Source organism: Leptodactylus fuscus, chromosome 7 (assembly GCF_031893055.1).
Source record: "Leptodactylus fuscus isolate aLepFus1 chromosome 7, aLepFus1.hap2, whole genome shotgun sequence".
Lineage (NCBI taxonomy): Eukaryota > Metazoa > Chordata > Amphibia > Anura > Leptodactylidae > Leptodactylus > Leptodactylus fuscus.
The window spans coordinates 93581573-93605897 of record NC_134271.1 but is presented as its reverse complement, the minus strand read 5'-3'; the positions used below and the strand labels follow the sequence as shown (position 1 = coordinate 93605897).

Sequence of the window (24325 nt, the reverse complement as noted above, 5' to 3'; positions counted from 1 at the left end):
TGGGATGGGCACATAGGAGCACGACTTGTCATAGTATACTTCTCACTACTGCACCTTCTAATGGGCCATGCACCTATGTGTCTGTCCCATGACCAGGGTAGAGTCTTGTCCATTGGAGGTAACAAAGGCTCCAATAAATCACAGCAAGCAATATTGAAACCTTGAGACATTGATGGAGAAGGTAGATTGAAATATTCTATAAGTAAATGTTCTACAATGAATAATGCGCTGAAATTGAAATACTCCTCTTAGCAAGCGTAAATGAAGTTTACTGTGTCAATGTGACAGTCGGACATCTTCAGACATTTGATAGCTGGATAATGGGAAACAGTCTTTCTTCATATCATCCATCCATTACTTTCAGAACTCCGGTACCAGTTCCTTGTCACACAGCCCATCATTTGATATTTAAAGGGGCAGAGCAGCACAAAACACCAGATCTTCTGTGTGCATGCTCTGTGATTATAAATGTAATTTCTTCCTGTGCTCAGGGCACTTTCTCTGTCTCCCCCCATGGCTGCAGCTCCTTCCTCATTCTCCTCCCTGATCCTCTTACAAGCTGTCAGTGACGCACAATGGACTAGCCAATAAGGGGTGTGTAAAAGAATGGGCTGTCCGGTAAGCTACATAAAGCAGCTGTAACCTGCTGAGATCTGAGGAGAGCAAAGCTCAGTGACTTGTGCAATAGTGCCTGAGCCGGACAGAAGTGCATGTGAGCCCTGAATCTCCATGCCTGTCAGTCTGCTAGGCTAGTCACATGCGTTCCACAAGGCTTACAATCTATCACAAAGTAGTGTATCCAACAGTACAAGGCTAAGGACCTATCCTGCATCTCCAGACCAAGACCTGGAAGTGAATCGACTACTAGATACCAGAGAGCAAGGTGCATTTACATTGGTGCTAACCTAGAAGTTCCAGCGCATCTTGGATGAGAGAGCATATACCAACTGCTAAGATCTTCACGCTTATATTGACTCACTACAACCTCCAGATTCTCCTGCCTGAGAACACAGAACATCTCTGGTAAAGATCTCAACTCATGGTCCATTCTCAATATGTCACTTCAGGGTAAGACTGTATGACTATAGAATATTGTATGTCATATGTCTTAGATCTTATCTTGTAGATTATTCTTTGTAAGACAAACCTTGACCTCCTGATTTTAAGGACTAATGAGATACCGGTTTGGTGACTACCTCAGGCTGCTTCCAGTTTCCTGTTTCTATCACATGCTTAAGTTTGTACAGTTAGTACCAATCTGGTGATGAACTTTCAGAACTTACTTGAAGTTGATACTTGCTTGAAATCTTTTTACTAGAGATTGGATTCTAGTAGAAGAACATAGATCATTCTTCCCCCTAATCTAGGAGTCTGCTCTGACATGGATCCAGTGAAGTCAAGGCCGTTGCCAGAAAAGAAAACCATCAACTGCAATGGATTTCTACAAGAAGATAAGAAAGACTCTTCCACAGTTTTGAGTCGTGTAGATCGGGGTAGGTCTGAGGTGAGCACTCCTCCCCTGGAGAGCTGGAGAGAAGAAAGGACTCGCAGTGAGGAAGACAATGAGCTCAACCTACCTACATTGGCAGCAGCCTATAGTACCATTCTGAGGTCTCTTGGAGAAGACCCTGGAAGGCAGGGATTACTGAAAACCCCATGGAGGGCAGCGACTGCTATGCAGTTCTTCACTAAAGGCTACCAAGAAACAATATCTGGTAAGTGCTTCTTATAGAAAATACCTAAGTAATCAATTAGTCGTGGAGAATCATGATTTTAGCATGCCTTGCTAGAGACACATTGGAAAAAAATTACTTAAAATACAATAAATTACAGCACAATGTTGTCACAGAGTAAGCCAAGCAAGAAGTGTTGGAAAATTAGACCAAACTGTCTAAAATTCCTAGCAAAAAATGCAAAATTTATCATCCAGTATGAGTCACTTTGATAAATATGGTGCGTCTTCAGACTGCCTCTTCACATTACATTTTTAACATCTAAATTTATTAGATGTGTAATTTTTTTTAATCATTTTGTTGTATTAGAAAATTAGGATTAGTAAATCTGGCCATATTTTCGAAGGCTGGAACCACAAAATCGCAGTTTTTTTGTTGTTGTTGCAGATTTTGCTGCGTTTTTTTGAGCCAAAGCCAAGAATGGCTACAAAAGGAATGGGAAATATCTAGGAAGTTCTTATATGTCTAGCGTTTGCTCAACCCATCTCTGGCTTTGGTTCAAAAAGTGCAACAAAATCTGCAATATCAAAAAAATTGCATTTCCACAACGTGGGGCTTTACCCTAAAGTAGATTTTATCCCTAGATTACAGTCATTTCTCAGTTCCTGGTAAAATTGGGGACAACCAATAAGCCTATAATTACACGCACACAGGTAGTTTTATAGGTGTCTTCTGAGTGTCCCAGGCTCTTCAACAGTATGGGATGTGGCATTACATAATAAAAAACATGTGCTGTAAAAACTGGATAATGACCATCAGTAAAAGATTGTTTAATAGAATTGTACTATTATCCAGACTATGAAGTGTTAATTCAATAGTTTATAATAATATATCTATGTTATATGTCAAGAAGCTGATATCAGTCATACATAAGAATATAAATGTGTCTGGAGGCCCAAAGTGCTGAACAGGGAAAGATGATATAGAGACTATTGGGGAGATTTTCCAGAACTTCTTGAACTCTACAGTCTCTCACCAGTTTGTTAGTGCTGATAACAGGGAAGAATAGATGTTGTTTACCTGCCTTGCAAGTACAGGTAAAACATGGTTGGTGTGCCAGCTAACAGTAAGTATACATATAAAACTGGTGAAATTCGGCGAATAGCAATAATCGCAATACGTAGATGAATGTCACTACTGATGCTCAGAATCTATTGGTTGGGAAGAGGGGAGTGAAACAGTCAGGCCCCTCCTCATCATCCAATCAGCTCACAGTGTTGAAAACCACCAAAAACACACCCATTGGCCATTACGCAAAATTTACGAAAATCTTATGCAATATTTTGGTTGAGCATTAGCTCATTCGTATTGATCCTTGACGTTGGGAATGACAGAATATGCAGGCAGTGCTATTAGGACATTTGTAAAAATGTGCCATTAAATGAATAACAGCAGAATAACAGAGATATACTTGGAAACTGTAGAATCACCTCTACAAGGTACTCAGATTAGGTTTATATCCACCTTACTGCTGACAGACTCTCTTTAAAGCAGAACTTCTCTGCCTGGTAGGTAGGTACATGATGTAAATTGTAGGGAAGGTAATCTTCTTACCAGTGACTGAGGCCTGGTTCACATCTGCGCATGGGTTTCTGTTCAGGGAGTACGCTTGGGAACCCCCAAATGAAAACCTAATCTGCATAAAAAAGCGGTTACCTTAGCAAACCAGTGGACCCCATAGACTTTAATAGGGTGCGTGTGGCTTCTGATCGGTTTCCACACGAAAAATGCGAGAGAAAAGTGCTGCTTTGCAAGACTTTTCTCTCCTCATTTTTCATGTGGAGAGGGGCACAGAATGGCCCAAATACAGATGTGAGCCAGGCCTGAGTTTGTAAGTTATCCACTCACTTCTGGTTTTCATGTGAAAATATTAGAGGGCATGCTACTTTAAGAACACGTTCCCCTTAATAGTACATTCTTTAAAGGGATTCTACCACTAAACCAACATTTTTTCTAATTACCACGTCGGAATAGCCTTAAGAAAGGCTATTCGTCTCTTACCTTTAGACGTGGTCTCCGCGACGCCGTTCCTTAGAAATACTGGTTTTAACCGGTATGCAAATGAGTTATCTGCAGCAATGAGGGCGGGCCCCAGCGCTCAAACGGCGTTCCCACTGCTGCCCGAGAGCACTTTCCAGCGACGCCTCCATCTTCAGCTGCAACCCCGCCTCTTCTGTCTTCTTCTGTCGGTCCAACTTCCGACGCCAGTGCAGTACGCTCCTGTATTGAACTACAAGAGAAAGCGCGGCCTCCCAAAAATGGCCGCGGAAGTGGGGACGCCCCCATTGCTGTGGATAACTCATTTGCATACCGGTTAAAACCAGTATTTCTAAGGAACGGCGCCGCGGAGACCACGTCTAAAGGTAAGAGATGAATAGCCTTTCTTAAGGCTATTCCGACGTGGTAATCAGAAAAAATGTTGGTTTAGTGATAGAATCCCTTTAAGGTTTTTCACTGTGTGATACAGCTGTGTCACTTTTTTTTTTTTTTTTGGGGGGGGGGAAGCTGAGTCACACACAGTCCCAGCTCAAAGTCCCTCATAAACCCATAAACCTCCTTGTGAATGAAGCAATTGTGAGATTGCATGACATCACTTGTATGAAGCTTCCAGTACTGTAATGCCATAGAGGTGAATAAAGCACCTTTAAGGTAAATGGAGTGATGGCCCAGTATGCCTTTCCCATACGACACAGGGATCCCAGCTATCCCACAATGATCATACATTTATGGATAGGTTATAAGTCTTATTAGTTGGAAAATCCCTTTGAGGCAAGGGCATTTTTACGAAAACGCTGCAATTTGCCTGCCACGCAAACGCCACAGCAAAAACCGTGGCATTTGACAGTACCTGCAAAGTGGAGATGGGATTCTGGGTAATCCCATCCACACATTGTAGTGAAACTTCTGCAGCTTAAATGCTACAATTTCAAGACCTGCCATGCTTTTTAAATTGCAGCAAGTTATACCTACGGAAATGCTGGTGTTTTATATATAGGCATAATAGAGGCAGAAAGTCTGCAGAGGAAACCTCTGTGGACTTTCTGTAAAAAGCGCTGTGGAAAAAACACAATGCATTTCCACCACGGTCTTTTCTGCTGCGCTTTTTGGCTTTGGCTTGCTACATGGGGTCTTAGCCTTAAAAATTCCATTGTCAAGTGCAAATTCTTAGTATATATTTCTGACAGAAGACACTAAGGAGAGAAATATATGCAGTATGCCAAGGATATATGCTCATGTCATAAGTGCCAATTTCATCATCTTGGCAATATTTCCACTCACAAACTTGAGATGTCACCTCACCTGGGACTCTCCCAGTTTTTGGGAGCAATCTGCTGCAATCTGATTGGTGGCTCATTACTTTTCCCTGTGACATTATGAGGAGGTTGCTTGGGGGGGGAGAGGGTGGGGGGTTAGATTGCGGGGATGCTGGGTATTCCCATTTGTTCACTTTAAAGAAGTTTTATTCATTTATTCCTTATTATATAATAATATTGTAAATAATAATACCACTAAGTGACCATCACAATGTATAGGTAGTAACATAGTAACATAGACATATTTGATATTGCCACAACACAGTATTTAACATGCTGACTAAATGATGTAAATATACATGGCTCAGTTGTTTAATGTACCCAGTAAGGCTAGAGTCACATCTGCGCACGGGTCTCAGTCATTTGGGTCCATCGGGGACTAAATGATGGAGACCCAGACCACTAAGACAGTGGTTACCAGCGGACACCTGCAGACCCCATACACTATAATGATGTCTGCTGGGTGTACGTCGGGTTTTTGATGTTTTTATACTGAAACTAGCGTAGAAAAGCCCTCCGTGCATGTGAACCTAACCTACCAGTCTGGGCCCCAATATTATTATATGGGGTCTGGATATAATAAGCGTGGTCACACCCTTTGTATAGTCATTCCCACTTTTGCTGCAAAGTGACATTCACGATTAACCCTGTGAAGGGCTCATTTCGGTTAACGTTTCTGGAATTCACATATTTAGGTCTCATCCGTGAAAACTAAGAAAAGCTAGTTTGAAAGAGTTGGTGCTAGGTATAACACGGCCATTTTCTGACAGTTTTTAGGCATAGTGCCGTCCTAAAATAGTGTATATGTGGGTGTAGTGGTCATTGTCATCCATAGATCTTTCTACTAGTTAACCTCTTCTTGGCCTACTGCACTGCTGCAGTCTCATGGTGAACCATAATCACGTTATATAGCTTGTTTGTGGTAGCCATGACAGCACATAAGGAGACTCCGTCTTGTTATCAGTAATAAGAAGGGACAGACACTAATATGGGACCTCAGGCCGCTTGTTCTGCCTTCTCTTTGGAGCCTGGGGCTGTGTATTGTTGTGGCTCACAGACTGGCGAGATTGGTTCAGACACAAAGATATCACAGATGCGCCCGGAGAGAGGGTGCAAGTCAGTTCAGTCTTCAGCAAAACAACAAGGAGAAATTTTAGTTGTTAAACGGGACATCATTTTTAAGAGAACATTTCTATATAAAAAAGGGGAATGTATATTACTAACAATTTAACATTTATTATCCCATCAGGTCCAGATTGGATACTGAAGCAACTGTGTAAATAGCCCAGTTTAATAATGTCCTACTGTTTTATGTATACAGCTCCTCTCATACAAACTCCATATACTTGGGATAGACAAATACTTGTGTCATACAACTCCTACTAGTAATAAGATTCTATGCAATACGGAGATATACATTTCCTGCAGCAGATTTTAGTTCCTTTATATTCATATTCCAGGCATACTGGCCATGATCATTGGTATAACCACTCTTTTAGAAGACCATTTATCATTGCTATTTTGTGTAGTCCTCTTCTAGAGGTTCACTGTACCTCCATGGTGCATGCAATATTATGGAGGAATAGCATTGTTTCAAGGGAAGAAAATGTTGCCTCGTGAAGGCGCGCCGTACAGTGCCATATGAAAAACCTAAGAATCTGTAATAAATATATATTAAGGACACAATACACTGCAGATATATCCAAATGTTACATTTACCTGATTGTTGTGGGTTTGCATTAACTTACTGAGGATTTCACATCCACACCACTGGTCAGTCTACATGTAGATGAGAATTATTACTGTAATACACTGCAGGTTTCTGTGTGCTATTTTATAGCAGAAAATCTGCAGTGTATCCGTATTCTCTATGACCTCTCCCAACCATATGTAACTATCCTCTTGTTATAATGCACATTACAGTGATAAACATCACCCCATCTGTTGTAGATTTGGAGAAAACCTTTGAAGTCTTATGCAGATGACGCATTGGTGCATCGGGGGCTGGCCTTCAGCTCTGGAAGCATTGCTCTTGCAGATCAATTAAGATGGGTGATGTCATAACAGTGAATGGATCCATTCTCACTGTACAGGTTGTCTGAGTGACAAGAGCAATGCTTCATTTGTATAAGACTTCAAAGTTGTTTTTCTCCAAATCTACAAAAGCAACATACATAACAAAGGTATCACTGTAATGTGGTCTCTGACATCAGACAGAAGTAATGGTAGAGAACAGGGAGCTTCGCCGGAGTCCAGTGAAGGTGAGTAACATTGTTAATATTATTATTTGATCACCTCTTCTGGGTCTCTGCTTCTTATACTGTGAGGTGTGAAAATAAAAAAAATGTTTGTTTGGAGATCTGGTTGGTATCAGTACATTCTTCTACCATTGGATTATTGGATAGTTTAATCTAGTGGCTGAGCACCAAGGGATTGTCCACAAGTCCACGTATATTTTTCTTACCTGAAGAGGAGTACTAGAGGGTAGTGTTGGTCTTTCTACTGCTATACATGGTTGATGCAATAGCAATAGTCATATCCACATTGTAGAAATAAAAGCTGCAGTAAATTGTGGAAAAGCAGTGAAAAAGCAGACATTTTTGCTTCACTCTTTCTTTTTTTTTACAGCGTTTTTTTTTTAGCTATGATTCGCTAAATGTGGTATAAGCCAAAATAAGTATTTCAGTTTCAGCAGATACAGCTTATTCATGATTAACAATTCTATCCACTTTCAATGAATTTTCTGTGCCAATTCCTTAGTTTTCAAGATCACTGCTCCTAATGAATGACAGAATGCAGAGATCTTAGAAATTTTGAGAAATATATTGGATAATTGTATCAATTTTCATGATAAAATACAGTACACTGTATCTGCTGAAACAGGAAGCCTCATCTAAACATATACACAGCGATTAATGTGAACTATATGTTTTCTATACTATGTGCATGTAGGGGACGATGACAAATGACTCATCTTTCCCAAATGCAAAGAGGAGAGTGGCATGGGTCTGGCTTGTATCATGCAAATGACATCTCTAAAATGTGGGCACCAGAGGAAACAAGATTCATTTTGGTGATGGGGGTTGGGAGTGGGGGTTGGTGTAGTCAATATTCTGAGCAAAACATTTGAAGATGTGCCTATAGGTTCCCATTAACACAAATTTAAGGAAACATATTCTCACTTATGTTGAATCTTATTTATAACAATGTTCTCACCTGCACACATGACTCCATGTTATACCCATGGAGCACCTTTTCAATTTTTTTCAAGAAACCACTTCTGGAACTGAATTGTTAGAATATTTTAATTTCCATCATTCAATTCATTGGCTGAGCTGTTTCTATAGAAATATATTTCATTTCCCGTCTCCTGGATTCAGCCTCAGCAGCCGCACATCACTCTCACCATTCATACAGATGTCACATAAAGGGCTTTGTGTGCTTTATTCTCCAGCACCTGGTGTTTGTTTGGCAAAATGGGAAATGCCGCACACTTGTCATCCGTCTGTGCAGCTGCAGTATAAACACTTCCTAAAATTAACCTGCCCTACGTAAGACTATTCCCTTGTAGATATAAAGGGGGTTCTAATTGATGGGGCTGCACCTACACTTTATATGAATCACCCTGTTATTTAGATGAAAAAATTCTTTCCAAATGTAAATTTGAGGGTACTCCAAAGATGAGGATGCAAATGATATTTTTCATCTAAATGCAAAAGATCTTTCTGCAGGTCAATTTACACAAAGACATTTTTAAAATCTATTTAGCTGGATCTGTAATAAGGGCATGACCACATATTGATATTTTTATTATTATTTTTTATTCTATTTATTATTTGTATGTTTTTGCATCATAGTTCATGGAATGACAAGGTATTTTCCATGTGCAGAAATAAGTGGCATGCCAATAAATACCATGGAAAAGAACATATCTCTAATCTATATAAATCAATGGGTTGTTCCAGGACTCCCATCAATATCAAACCAGTTGGGGCTAGACTCCTACCCTTACCCCAATCATCAGATGATAGGAAGGATTGCATCAATCTGTCTTGTGTTAATGAGCTATCCTAACCATATGCATTCCCAGTCCGTTGTAGTCTCAGATAATCTAGTTATTATCACTATTTTTCACTACATCACTAGTTATCACTATTCCCCAGGGATGATGTCACTGCACTACTGCAATACTGCATACAATATTATGAGATTATTGCATACTGGTTTATTAGTGGTGATTGGATCTAACTAGATGTTATTTAAAGAGGATTCCAGGCTTATCAATTGACTTAGGATAGATCATCAATTGAAGATTGGTGGAGTCCAATGCCAGGGATCCCCACCAATCAGTGTTTTGGGTGAGAACAATTACCACTTCACAGCAAAACATGCAACTCAGCCCCTTGCACTTGAATGGGACTGAGCTGTGGACTGGCCATGGGACCAATAAACGTGACAGCAAATGGTCTGTGAAGCCAAAGTGGTGCTCTGATATGTCTTCAAACAGCTAATCGGTGGAGGTCTGATCTTCAGTTCATGGTAAACTCAGAAAACCCCATTTAAGGCCAGGGCCCCACTTGGTGTAAATGCCACGATTTGTCCATGGCGGAAACACCGTGGAAAAAATTGTGTTGTTTTACATTCAGAGCAAAGTAGATGAGATTCTAGCAAATCCAATCCTCTCTTTGCATTAAAAATCGCAATGTGGACATGCCGCGATTTCCAAAACCGTTGTGGATTTGGAAATCACTGCATGTCAATTATACCTATGGAAATGCTGTCGGTTTCCCCATAGGTTTAATTGAACCAGAAAGTCCGCAGATGAAACCACTTTATGTGCAAAGCACTGCAGGGTGCCACATAGAGCCTTAGCTTAACTCTATTTGGGGAAATTAGAGCCCTTTATCAGAAAGAGAGAGTTCCAATCATTAAGAAATTAATGAGGACAGAACAGTGGCGCTCTTTAGAGTAAGAAAGTACAATTGCACCACAAGATGACTGAATAGTTCAGAGAGAGAAGACATAGATACATATACATAAGATAAGCAGTGGCGTAATTAGCAATGGCGGGGCCCCGTGACGAACTTTTGACATGCCCCCGACCGACACCGAAGACCTCAACCGACCCCTCTTCTGCATTCTTGCGCGCTCTATTATGTGTCTTAGTGGCCCCTGCACACAGTATTATGTCCCTTAGTGGCCCCTGCACACAGTATTATGTGCCTTAGTGGTCCCTGCACACAGTATTATGTCCCATAGTGGCCCCTACACACAGTATTATGTCCCTTAGTGGCCCCTGCATACAGTATTATGTCCCTTAGTGGCCCCTGCATACAGTATTATGTCCCTTAGTGGCCCCTTCACAGAGTATTATGTCCCTTAGTGGCCCCTGCATACAGTATTATGTCCCTTAGTGGCCCCTGCACACAGTATTATGTGCCTTAGTGGCCCCTGCGCACACTATTATGTCCCTTAGTGGCTCCTGCATACAGTATTATGTCCCTTAGTGGCCCCTGCACACAGTATTATGTCCCTTAGTGGCCCCTGCACACAGTATTATGTCCCTTAGTGGCCCCTGCACACAGTATTATGTGCCTTAGTGGTCCCTGCACACAGTATTATGCCCCATAGTGGCCCCTGCACACAGTATTATGTCCCTTAGGGGTCCCTGCACACTGTATTATGTCCCTTAGTGGCCCCTGCACACAGTATTATGTCCCTCAGTGGCCCCTGCACACAGTATTATGTCCCTTAGTGGCCCCTGCATACAGTATTATGTCCCTTAGTGGCCCCTGCACACAGTATTATGTGCCTTAGTGGCCCCTGCACACACTATTATGTCCCTTAGTGGCCCCTGCACACAGTATTATGTCCCTTAGTGGCCCCTGCACACAGTATTATGTGCCTTAGTGGCCCCTGCACACAGTATTATGTGCCTTAGTGGTCCCTGCACACAGTATTATGTGCCTTAGTGGTCCCTGCACACAGTATTATGCCCCATAGTGGCCCCTGCACACAGTATTATGTCCCTTAGGGGTCCCTGCACACAGTATTATGTCCCTTAGTGGCCCCTGCATACAGTATTATGTGCCTTAGTGGTCCCTGCACACAGTATTATGCCCCATAGTGGCCCCTGCACACAGTATTATGTCCCTTAGGGGTCCCTGCACACAGTATTATGTCCCTTAGTGGCCCCTGCACACAGTATTATGTCCCTCAGTGGCCCCTGCACACAGTATTATGTCCCTCAGTGGTCCCTGCACACAGTATTGTGTCCCTTAGTGGCCCCTGCACACAGTATTATGTCCCTTAGTGGCCCCTGCACACAGTATTATGTCCTTCAGTGGCCCCTGCACACAGTATTATGTCCCTTAGTGGCCCCTGCACACAGTATTATGTCCTTCAGTGGCCCCTGCACACAGTATTATATCCCTTAGTGGTCCCTGCACACAGTATTGTACCCCATAGTGGCCCCTGCACACAGTATTATGCCCCACTCTAGACACCCCAGAGTATAATAATTGGAGACCCGGGGGAATAAAAACATAACAAACTACTGTTTTTTACCTGTCCCCTGGCTCCTATGCTGTCGGCCTTTTTCAATGGCGTCGGACCTCACATGACCCGGGACGTAGGCGGGGGTCATGCGACATCAGAGACGTCAGACAACTAGACCTGAGCTGAGGCCTGCCGGGATCTTGGAGAGGTAAGTAACAGTGTTTTTATGTTTCTTACCTCTCCCGGGCCTCCAATCATTATACTCGGGGGTCTGCAAAGACCCCCAAATATAATGATAGTCTTTGTGGGGCCCGCGGTGTCACTTACCGATCCCGGCCCAGCCAGGATGGGGAAAGTAAATAGGGCCCGTTATCAGCTCGAGTAACTCCAGCGGTAATGGCCTATAAAAAAAACAAAAAAAAACGCAGCGGTAGCGGCTGTCACCGGGCTCCCTAATGTTCCAGGCCCTGTGGCAGCTGCTACCCCGGTAGTTACGCCCCTGAAGAAAAGAATACGAGAATGATAGATAGATAGATAGATAGATAGATAGATGGATGTAGTATACGAGAAGGATAGATCAGTACATATGAGAAATGTATTATATGAATCAAATAAAAACTGACCTTATTGTGCAAATATTGGAAATTTAGATTATCGTGAGCACTGTTACAAAACTAATCTTCAAAGTGTTTTAATTTCACACAAGACAATTTTTTTTAATGACAACTTGCACAATGTGAATGCAACTTACCTCTACCTTATATATACTGATAAAGAAGAGCAGAGGCGTCCGTGTATTCTAGGGATATTATCTGCTGAACATTGCTCTTTCCGAGAACTCACCTCTGTTAACCTATTTTCAGTGAGATAATATTGATCAGTGAGGTATGTATGATGGAACTCTTCAATAGTTACACAATGTCTAGCAACTTTTATGCTGCTGAATTTTTACAGCAGGAAGCAATGTTCTTTCCAAAGCAATAAAAATGACATTGGTGCAGTACTGGCTATGACCAGCAGAGGGTTAAACTCCCATAAAATGTCATTTATACATTACAAAGGTCAGGATTGCACATACCCCATGATCAGACTGATGTAACCAATCAGGTGCTACATTTTGTTATCTACACTTACAAGATGGTGGCAGCAAATTTGTTGCTATGAGCAACTTCCGTGTTTCTGTTTGCGCTAGTTTAAGCCAATGCCCCCTCTCATGTAATTGAGTTTAATTGTTAGATGTCGGCCTAAACTCATCACCTCCTTTCATTCCAAGTACAATAAGGAGCAAACATGACCAAACAACATTCAAAGTGTCATTAACTTAATGAAAGGAGGAAAATGACGCACATTTGTGTTTCCACGGTTACCTGTATGAGGCGTACAGGACACAGGAAATTAAAGTGTCCTGTTATCACTGTCTGTTCTGTTCATAGATAGAAGCAAAGCAGCAGTAAGGAAATAACAAGCTGCTGAAATTGCCATAAAATATCAAAAGTCCATATTTTACTTCATTTTCTTAAAGGGCACCAGTCACAGTGGAGGGTGAAGTAAAGGATAAACTATGACAAAGAAGGAAGCGATAACAATATATTGCCCGTATAGAGTATTTAACAGTGTTATATCCTCTAGATGCAGAATCCAATTCAATGTGTAGGATCTGTTTCTTCATACATTTTATTCATCATGACAATGGCTAGCTCTGACGTCAACATTGAAACTTTTTTGTAAATTCCCCTATTCATTGTGCAGTGTCCATAAAACTGTTTGTTTTTCTTCAGATGTGTTGAACGACGCCATCTTTGACGAAGACCATGATGAGATGGTGATTGTGAAGGACATTGACATGTTTTCCATGTGTGAACATCATCTGGTTCCTTTCATTGGAAAGGTATAGCTGTAACCATTTCTTCATATAGTGTCCCTATAAAGTGCCCAGAGATTTACTTTTCTGAGTTCTATGATATAATTACTTTTTTTTTTTTCTTTTTTTTTTTTTTAAATGTAGATTGTGAGCCCATATAGGGATCACAATGTACATTTTTTTTTCCTATCAGTTTGTCTTTATAGAATGGGAGGAAATCCATGTAAACACGGGGAGAACATACAAACTCCTTGCAGATGTTGTTCCTTGCGGGATCCGAACCCAGGACTCCAGTGCTGCAAGGCTGCAGTGCTAACCACTGAGCCACCGTGTTGCCCCTGAATTATATCATATAATTCTGTCACTGCTAGGAGGAACTTATTGCACAGCACTTATTCTACGCTGAGCGGAATAATATAACCATATTGAGGAAGCTTACTGCTGGTAGCTAGCATGAAGCAGAAAGCAGACCTCTAAATACTATCAAATTATATACTAGAAAGCCACAGGCTTAAATCCAAAATGAAGGAATACACTGTGTGTTTTACCTAGTGTATGGCCTAAAGGTGTCGTATATGACACAGGGTATCTCTGTTTGATCCTCTGTGTACCTTCCTCCCTTGGGCCCTTTTTTTTTTTTTTGCCTGAAATGTTTTTTCTTACTAAACATTAATCTTATTCTGTTTAAGCATTTTCCAAGTGATTCCATTACTGTCCCAGCTCTCTATATGTGATCATGACTCTACAAGTCTACATTATCCCCCATCTCTGCTTCATTACAGGTGCACATAGGTTATCTACCAAACAAACAAGTACTGGGCCTCAGTAAACTGGCAAGGTGAGTTTGCGTCATGTGGTCATTGATTACTTTTTAGCCATTCAATCAACAAAAATGAACAAAAGTGACCAAGGGAGCAAAAAAAAAAAGAGAGAACACTGCACAGAAGGCTGCCAGGGCCACTGCTATAATGAACAATAATAATAATAATAATAATAATAATAAAAAAACTAATCTGAATTAGAAATAGTCGTAGCTATAATAAGAAAATAGAATAATAACAGCAGAAGAAGGGAGGGGAAAAAAGCAGCATAAAAAAATTTAAATAAAAAGTAGATATATTTACTGTATTGTATTAGTGAAGTGACTATTGATGCATACAGAAGCATTATTGTGTCCTCTGCGATTTGATTCTAAGGCTATTGCTGGACACCTCCTGCCTGGCCTGAAGAAGACACCCGCCTGGTGTCGAAACGCATAGCCGTTTTATGCCATTCTTCATGTCCTTGAAGCAACAAACAGAGCCAATTTATCTGAACCAACCACATTGTTTTATTTTTTTTATTTTCATGTTTATTACGGATTTTGCTGCCATTAGTGCTCTATTATTTCCCATTTTTTCTACTTTTCCTTTCTATTTTGCACCACCGCCCACTGTGTGGGACGGTGTCTGGGTAAGAGCTGCAATTGGCCTGGTGGGCTCCTGACGGGAGTCCATTATTTCCACCAGATGGGCCCCAGGTCACCATTTTTATATTTTTCTCAAAATAAAAAAGTATATATATTTACTGTATTGTATTAGTGAACAGACTATTGATGCATACAGAATCATTATTGTGTCCTCTGAACCATCTGAAGGCTTCCGTCCATACGAATTCTCTATTTCACAGGAATTATCGCAAAATTTTTACAATGGTTTCTAGAGGATTATTTGCTCTTTATCTCCTCCTCGCCTTCAACTCATGCAGTGTAGATTTTTTCCAATTAAATTTGACATTTAATGCCGCAGAGGCTTGCAGCAATAGGGCTAGGAGATACATTTAATAAGAAAAAGCAAAGACAAATCCCTTTTTACATGGAATGACTGACCTTAAAGGTGTACACTTTTGCAACTATTTTTTTAATCACTCCAGTACACCTAAAATAAATAAAGTGGCAATGCAAGCGTTCACGGAGAAAAAAATATAGTCCTACCATTTTGTGTATTACAGCTTCTATGCAAATCTATGTCTCTCTATGGTAACAGACTACAAACTATACCTGTAGTCTTATCCTGCAGCCATGTGTTACTCCTTTCCATTGTCATTTATTCCTTTTTTTTTACAGTAGTGATGTTCCAAAGGTTAACAACAACAAATTTGTATTTAAGTTACATAACTGTGGTTTGTATTCAGGATGCCATGTGGATGCAGGAAGGAAAATAATCTTAGAAGCCCCACTAGGGGTTTTACATTATTACAAATACATGGCTATCCAGAATCACTACCACACCTGTCCATGCGTTGTGTCTAATATTCATGCTATTGAGGCCCCACGTTGTGGAAACGCAGCTTTTTTTTGTTGCAGATTTTGTTGCGGTTTTTTGAGCCAAAGCCAAGAATGGCTACAAAAGGAATGGGGAATATATAGGAAACTCTTATATTTCTAACTCTAGTTCAATCCTCTCCTGGCTTTGGCTCAAAAAACTGCAACAAAAAACGCTGCGTTTCTGCAATGTGGGGCTGTAGCCTTAAAGTGAATAGGCTTCGCTGCAATACTGCAAATAACCTGTGGACAGGTGTTAACCCATACTTAGAAGAAAGCAGCCATGTTTCCTAATCTTGGACCATCTCTTACAGATGTCTCAGCAGCATAAAAATAATAATGTACGTAAATTGTCTTTGTTTTTCTTAAGGATTGTGGAGATTTACAGCAGAAGGCTACAAGGTAAGGAACCCACCACAGTGGATTCTGATTGTTTCTGACGTCTCTAATACTCTCCCAGCCTCTTACTCTTTGGTTCTAAAATTCAGAGGTCAGCAGACGGTACATACACAGTCAGATGGGCAGCGTCTTAGAAAGGTCATGATTACTTCCAGGTGCATTCTCTGTGCATTGTGCGGATGCAGCCATAAGAGTGCCCTTTATAGAGATAGTAATTGTTTTGACAACTGCACCCGACAACATGATCCGAGCAGTACCCAGGATGTAGCATATACTGAAGATAACAGATCAGACCTGACTTATAATATTAGAGTCCAGGTCAGATAAGCAGCTGCCGGGTGTTGGCTGGGAGACCTTGTGAGATCACTGACCCCTTGTTTTCCCGAGAACTGATTTTCTCTGTATAGACCCAGCAAAAGGTGGGGAGGCCTAAAGTAATTCTGTAACCTTTCTTAGCATGTTTTCTACTGTTTCATTTCTTCATATGTATAGCTGTGTTCCAAATTACCCCTATAGACAAAGAACTAAATGCTAAATTCTGTCTCCCTGCTACCACCACTAAGGGGTACATGGGAGTTCATAGAATGCTATCTTATGGAGTTCAATGAATAAAGATAGTTTTACAGGTTACACCTGCTTCATACAAAAAAAAAAGAAAACGTTTTTTCTTCTTACTAATACAAAGAGAACTAAAAATGCAGATGTGAATGTATCCTTAATTACATGCAAGTAGCCCCTAAAATCCCTGTACTGGTGGCTACAGGTAGTCAGCATGTTATCAGAGGACTTGAAGCCATGAAGCAGTAAAACAAAGATCCAAACAAAATATTTTAAGAAATCAATCAATATAGACTTTTGGATCTGTTTAGATAAAAAAGAAGAACTATGTACTTACTGATACTGTTGTTTGATATTTGCTGGTTATATACTCCTGTATATTTTTACTCTGCTGCGTCAGAGTCTCTGTTTGACTCCCCTTGTCCCTCCCCCCCTCGCCCTGCTCCCTCCCCCCCTCGCCCTGCTCCCTCCCTGCTGACTTGGACTGCTGGTCATGGACTCCCCCCGCCCACTTCCCCTCCCTCCTTTTTCCCCTCTCCCCCCTTGTGTTGTTTATAAAAATTTTGGAAAATCTTCACTAAACTTTAATGATAAAAAAAAAAAAAAAAAAAAGAAGAACTATAATCCAAAGGTTATCAATTGTATAGTCTTGGAAAACTTCTTTATTGATTGCTGTGTGAGAATTGGAGAAGGAAGGAAGTAACACAATTAGTTAGGCTAGCGCTGGGTTGGGAGAGCCGTACTGCTAAACCATTATAGACTATAACGGGGTCTGCCAAGTGTCCTTCGGGTTTCCACTGTATTTACGGTATATTGAAACAGACAGAGGATTTTTTTCTCTGGCGCAGATGTGAACCTAGCCTTAGTAAGAAACACAAGGAAGGAACACAACCTGTACTCCATCACCAGACTAGCGCTCTCTATGAGTTGGTGGGGGAAGTGAGACTCCATGGGCTTTGTATATGGGGGCTAGGAGCAGTTAAAAAGCTTCTTAAAGGAAAATATTCATAATAACATAGAAAACTGTATACCCAGAAATATCTCCTGCTTGTAGACAGAAACCTGACAGAGCCATTGTGAAGTTCTGATTGTTGAGTCACAGGATATACACCTAAGGCTGGGTTCACACCAGCGTCTGGACTCCGTTATCAGGTTTCCGACTTCTACATGCAGAAGACGGAAACCTGTCATGCCGAGTCCGGCCTGCTGAGCGTTTTGAGCTCTCGGCGGCAAAACCGTTTTTTTTTAACCGGACACAGAGTACTGCATGTCCGACTCTGTACGGTTTAAAAAAAATGGTTTTGCTATGGAGAGCATGACGGCCGGACACTTTTCAAACCCATTCAAATGAATGGGTTTGGAAAGATGCCAGCAGGTTTCCGTCTCCTGCCCTTGTTTTGTTTAGGAAACGGAAACCTGCAGAACGGAGTGCCGGGCGCAGATGTGAACGAGCCCTAAAGGAGACATTGGGATATATGTATAACAATAATAGTAAATGCAGAGACTCAATCACATTTTTTATGTTCTTTCCACAGTTCAAGAGCGCCTCACAAAACAAATTGCCATTGCAATAACAGAAGCCTTGCAGCCCGCCGGTGTGGGAGTTGTTGTTGAAGCCACGTACGTCAAATTTTCAGAGACATAAAAATATTATATTAAAAGGGAAAGGAGGGTCAAAATATAAGGTACAAGTTAGAGACAACCACAGGGTTTATAGAGGTAGCAGTCACACACACCAGCCCATGTGGAAGAGGGCATCGCCTTCCACATAAGTTGACAATTGGTATTATAAATGACATATGTGGCACCCATTACAGGCTTGTCTTTGGGGCCCAGGAGCAGTATGGTATACCTGCACATTGTATAGTATGAGTCAGACAAAGGGTAGAATAATATTTTCCAATAGCTACCAGCAGAACTGGGGTATAATATATAAGACACACCATGACCTTTACTGGCCACTTCTGACTACCTTTTATAAATGACATCCGGTCGTACAAGCAAGTGTTATCAGAACTTCTGTGAAATCTGCTTTATTGCCTAAATCTAAATTATAATATGTCTTCTTTTTTTTTAATCAGTCACATGTGCATGGTCATGAGGGGGGTTCAGAAGATGAACAGCAAGACAGTAACCAGCACCATGCTTGGCGTTTTTCGAGAGGACCCCAAAACCAGAGAAGAATTCTTGACCCTCATCAAAAGCTGATACTAGTGCCAAATAGAGAACTGCCCCTGCCTGAATCTGTTCATCAATGTCTATGTGTCTCCTTTTGTCGTCCAGTGTTCAACTGTGTGTAGGAAATCTGTGTTTTATGGTGACAGCTTGTGTGTCATATTTTATGGTACTCAGTGTTTACCTTTTTTTAGACATATCAAGAGTGGATTGGAAACATAGCAGCAAAGGGTGCAATTTTTTTTCCATTGACGTTTACATTTGGATTGGCGCCATTCAACAGCCCAAAACTACAACACAGGCCATCAAGGCGTGATAGGAATTGTAGTTTTACAACAGCTGGAGACCATGTTAAGAATTCTGATCACACCACCCATAATGAAGAACCTAAAGGCCATGTAAATGTCCTGCAGATCTGTTGCTAATCCTTGAATAAATAATTTAGCTAATAAACTACTGGAGGGTTACAGTGTAGCAATATTAATATAGTAGCAAGGATATAGTACTGTCAGTCTGCTTTTCCCTGTTGCTAGCACGGTGCCATTCCATCCTTGATCTCATAGAGACTGGTTGTTAGGGATTCATTGCCTAGCAATGACGTCTTTAGCTCAAGACAGAATTGTTACTAAGCTAAAAGCAGGTCTATGGTAGGAGGCTTGACAGGAGGACGTACTCCAGGCTTCTCTGCAGGAATATACATAGGTGTAGAAACACTTTAAACCTTGATTATGTTCCACAGATACTGCTAATATGAGGAACGGGTCGCCCATTTAAGAACCTCACCCAACAGTCTTGGGCCATAAGGAACTGCAAAGTATCTGAAGGACCGGGTTTAAAGTATTTTACATCATATTTGTTGACAATAGGATTTCTTGTCATTTTCTATATATTTCACCATAACACTATATTTTTATATCCATCTTTATCTCTTATGCACCTATTTTAATCATTTTAGTATTTATTTGCTTATCAGGCTATACATATATATTTATTTTGGAAAGACAGGAGCAGGAAATGAAATTTCTTCTTTGAGGCTACCTCCACTCTAGTGAAGGCCTATATAAGTAGGGTCACAGAGCCGACCCCTCCGTCTTGGCTTTGCATTTATGGGAGTATAGGAGGGAGCAAGACTATGTATTGAACTGCTAGGACTATCTACTTGTACTACTAGTATCTACTAAAACTACCAGTATTATAGGACCAGAGCAAAGAGTAAATTTAGCAATAACAAATTTGCTAATGGTCCTGTCTCAAAAGATAAACTTTCAGTCTAGATAGACTGACCATTAAATAGATTTTGTAATTTCAGAAAACACAGCATACATGAATAGTACAGACAATAATAAGAAAGATTGTATTATATCTCATCAGGCTATTTCTCTGCTCCCATCCCTGTGCTAAAATGACTCTGACTGTGAAAATCACTGCAATATCCATCTCAAGACAAACTGCAGGTTACTTGACCTAGATCTCACAGGACTATAGAAGTTTATGGAGCGATAAGGAGCGGGATTGAATAGTAACATCAATAAAGTTCAGTACTTCTCTATATATGTCTTGCAAGGCTGTTTCTGAGTGAGAGAGAAACAGTCATAGAGCAAAGTCTCATGTACTTACTGTACGCAGTGTATGGCAGCTATGCTCAACCCACCCGCTCAGAGAGAACTACAAACTCCAGATACAGCATTCAGAGGGTGAAACTGCTAAACACTGCAGACTATAAGTCATATAATAACCAGAAATCACATTACTCCTTGTGTACAAACACATTTTATCATATAAAGTCAAATGAAATGAGAGATAGGTTGTAAATTTTCCTGTCTATGACTAGTTTAATGGTCTACGTGACATCTATTAGATTTGTGCAGTTCATGTTTCCTTTACCACTTCTTTGGTGTCTTGCACTTTGATAACTAGAAGGAAGAACCTGTGACTTACTAATGGAAACTGGGAAAAAGCTAAAGATCTGTATGTGTGTATTTAGAAACGTCTGTACATTGTCTGCTATGTGCCTGTGGTCTACATAGATATCTGTGACTATATGTATCACATGTCTCTGTTGTCAATAACAACATTTTGGGACCAAATTATCTCACCCTGGGAGATATCTTGTATGTATCCAAAATACCCAGGCAGGAAATGACTGTGTATTACAATGTTAATGTCTATTTAAAGGGATAAAGAAGAAATGTCCATTTTTATAGTGGTATAATTTATATGAAATATGCCTATATTATGTGTTGCTGTAAGATATATAGCTATATTATAAGTGATCCTGTATGATGCAGATTCTGTTTATTTAGCTTTTCCTATTGTAATTTATATTTTATGTTTGGCACAATTAATAAAGCACAGATTCTATCAATGTTTTGTATTTTAACCCCATCTAGCTTCATTTCACGAAGCCATAACTTTTACGTCAACGTAGTTTGTTGTATTTCATACCCTAACAAAAATGATTTTTTTTTTTTACTGAAGATCTTTCTGTGTTTTTTTTAGACAAAACCAAGAATAGCTACAAAAGGAATGAGAAATATATACGAACATATACTTTTACCCTTTGCCCAATCCACTCCTGTCTTTGGCTCAAAAAGCTGCATTTCCACAATGTGGGGCCTCAACCTTATGAGACTTGGGATTCTTGTATATAATCATGGTCCACAGGAGTACACAGACATTATATAACCCCATATCAAAATTGAGCTGATGTAGTTGGGTGAATGGGTGGGTGATTTGGGTATAATAGTCCTTGGGGTTTCAGCTTCCCCCTCATTTGGTGGCAGGTGGTCACATATTGGGCAGCAATCTCGACAGTCGACGACTCTTCTTCCAGTAGGATGTAGAGTTTCCCCTTCTTATCAAATTAAATCAAATCAGGAGAGCTTTATTGGTAAGCCCGAATATACATTTGGCATTGCCAAAGCAGAGTGGTTGGTATGGTGGGAGTGGGGGTTGGGACGTATCAGGGTGGATGGGTGATTAGAGGGGCAGTAATGGGACATCCGCGGGTAGATGGGTGGTTAGAGGAGGTGGTAATGGGGTATAACAGTCCATGGGGTTTAATCTTCCCCTCAGTTGGTTGCAGGTGGACACGTATTGGGCAGCAATCTCTACAGTATACTCCTCTTCTCCCAGTAGGATATAGAGTTTCCTCTTCTCATCTGCAGATGCGAAATCTGGGATATGGGCAGAGTGTTTGGAAGTAGACGGCCCTCACAGCTGAGTATCTGGTGCAGTGTAGCAGGAAGTGGGCCTCGTCTTCTAGGGCCCCCTGATCACAGTGCTGGTACAGTCTGTCCTCCCTTGGCTTGTATGTCTGCCTGTGTCGCCCCGTCTTCATCTCCAGGTTGTGGGCGCTCAGTCTGTACCGACTCAGGGTCTGTCTGTGTTTGGGGTGACGTATTCTCTCCAGGTAGGTGGCCATAGTGTATTCCCTTTGCACTGACTGGTACACAGTGAGTTTTTTGGAGTTATTTATTGCGCTTCTCCATTACTTGATGTACCACTCTTTGTCGCTCTCAACTGCCCCTATTATTTGAGCATTGTCAGGGTATGTTGGGGGCTCTGGCTTGTCAGGTGGCTGATGCTTGGTTGGTGGGGTGCAGGGTTTGCTGAGGGCTCTGTGGCAAATATATATATATATATATATATATATATATATATACAGTCCTATGAAAAAGTTTGGGCACCCCTATTAATCTTAATCATTTTTAGTTCTAAATATTTTGGTATTTGCAACAGCCATTTCAGTTTGATATATCTAATAACTGATGGACACAGTAATATTTCAGGATTGAAATGAGGTTTATTGTACTAACAGAAAATGTGCAATATGCATTAAAGCAAAATTTGACCGGTGCAAAAGTATGGGCACCTCAACAGAAAAGTGACATTAATATTTAGTAGATCCTCCTTTTGCAAAGATAACAGCCTCTAGTCGCTTCCTGTAGCTTTTAATCAGTTCCTGGATCCTGGATAAAGGTATTTTGGACAAACAATTCAAGTTCAGTTAAGTTAGATGGTCGCCGAGCATGGACAGCCCGCTTCAAATCATCCCACAGATGTTCAATGATATTCAGGTCTGGGGACTGGGATGGCCATTCCAGAACATTGTAATTGTTCCTCTGCATGAATGCCTGAGGATTTGGAGCGGTGTTTTGGATCATTGTCTTGCTGAAATATCCATCCCCGGCGTAACTTCAACTTCGTCACTGATTCTTGAACATTATTCTCAAGAATCTGCTGATACTGAGTGGAATCCATGCGACTCTCAACTTTAACAAGATTCCCGATGCCGGCATTGGCCACACAGCCCCAAAGCATGATGGAACCTCCACCAAATTTTACAGTGGGTAGCATGTGTTTTTCTTGGAATGCTGTTTCTTTTTGGACGCCATGCATAACGCCTTTTTTTATAACCAAACAACTCAATTTTTGTTTCCAAAATGAAGCTGCCTTGTCCAAATGTGCTTTTTCATACCTCAGGCAACTCTATTTGTGGCGTACGTGCAGAAACGGCTTCTTTCTCATCACTCTCCCATACAGCTTCTATTTGTGCAAAGTGCGCTGTATAGTTGACTGATGCACAGTGACACCATCTGCAGCAAGATGATGCTGCAGCTCTTTGGAGGTGGTCTGTGGATTGTCCTTGACTGTTCTCACCATTCTTCTTCTCTGCCTTTCTGATATTTTTCTTGGCCTGCCACTTCTGGGCTTAACAAGAACTGTCCCTGTGGTCTTCCATTTCCTTACTATGTTCCTCACAGTGGAAACTGACAGGTTAAATCTCTGAGACAACTTTTTGTATCCTTCCCCTGAACAACTATGTTGAACAATCTTTGTTTTCAGATCATTTGAGAGCGGGCTGTCCATGCTCGGCGACCATCAAACTTAACTGAACTTGAATTATTTTGTAGAAAGAAATGGTCCAAAATACCTTCATCCAGGATCCAGGAACTGATTAAAAGCTACAGGAAGCGACTCGAGGCTGTTATCTTTGCAAAAGGAGGATGTACTAAATATTAATGTCACTTTTCTGTTGAGGTGCCCATATTTTTGCACCGGTCAAATTTTGGTTTAATGCATATTGCGCATTTTCTGTTAGTACAATAAACCTCATTTCAATCCTGAAATATTACTGTGTCCATCAGTTATTAGATATATCAAACTGAAATGGCTGTTGCAAACACCAAAATATTTAGAACTAAAAATGATTAAGATTAATAGGGGTGCCCAAACTTTTTCATAGGACTGTATATATACAGTATATATATGGTTTCTATAGCTCCATCCAAGTTAAATAAATATTTATATATATAGTGACAGGACCAGGGGCAAAGTGGTATTTGTTTCGTTTTTCCTGCACAACTTCTAATAAAACTGGTTGCAGACAGTTGCACCACATTTGGCTGGACTGGACTCTCATTTTTGTACCACAAAGTGCTCGTCTATCTGAGGAAACGACGATCCCTGAGCTAATCCTGCT

General features: G+C 40.8%; 1 protein-coding gene across 1 annotated transcript; it reads left to right on the top strand.

Moving 5' to 3' along the window:
- Positions 1–651: 651 nt before the first annotated feature.
- Positions 652–21188, top strand: GCH1 (GTP cyclohydrolase 1). Its single transcript, XM_075282551.1, has 7 exons — positions 652–1068; positions 1368–1715; positions 13324–13433; positions 14189–14244; positions 16079–16110; positions 18201–18285; positions 18747–21188. The coding sequence occupies exons 1-7, from the start codon at positions 1056–1058 to the stop codon at positions 18871–18873; spliced, it is 771 nt and encodes a 256-aa protein (XP_075138652.1). The 5' UTR covers positions 652–1055; the 3' UTR covers positions 18874–21188.
- Positions 21189–24325: the final 3137 nt, after the last annotated feature.

Bases quoted from the DNA above. Each gene is read 5' to 3' on its own strand.
- GCH1 (XM_075282551.1), top strand. The intron at 13,434-14,188 runs GTATAGCTGTAA...GCTTCATTACAG, and splicing joins TGGTTCCTTTCATTGGAAAG to GTGCACATAGGTTATCTACC. The intron at 16,111-18,200 runs GTAAGGAACCCA...TTCTTTCCACAG, and splicing joins TTACAGCAGAAGGCTACAAG to TTCAAGAGCGCCTCACAAAA.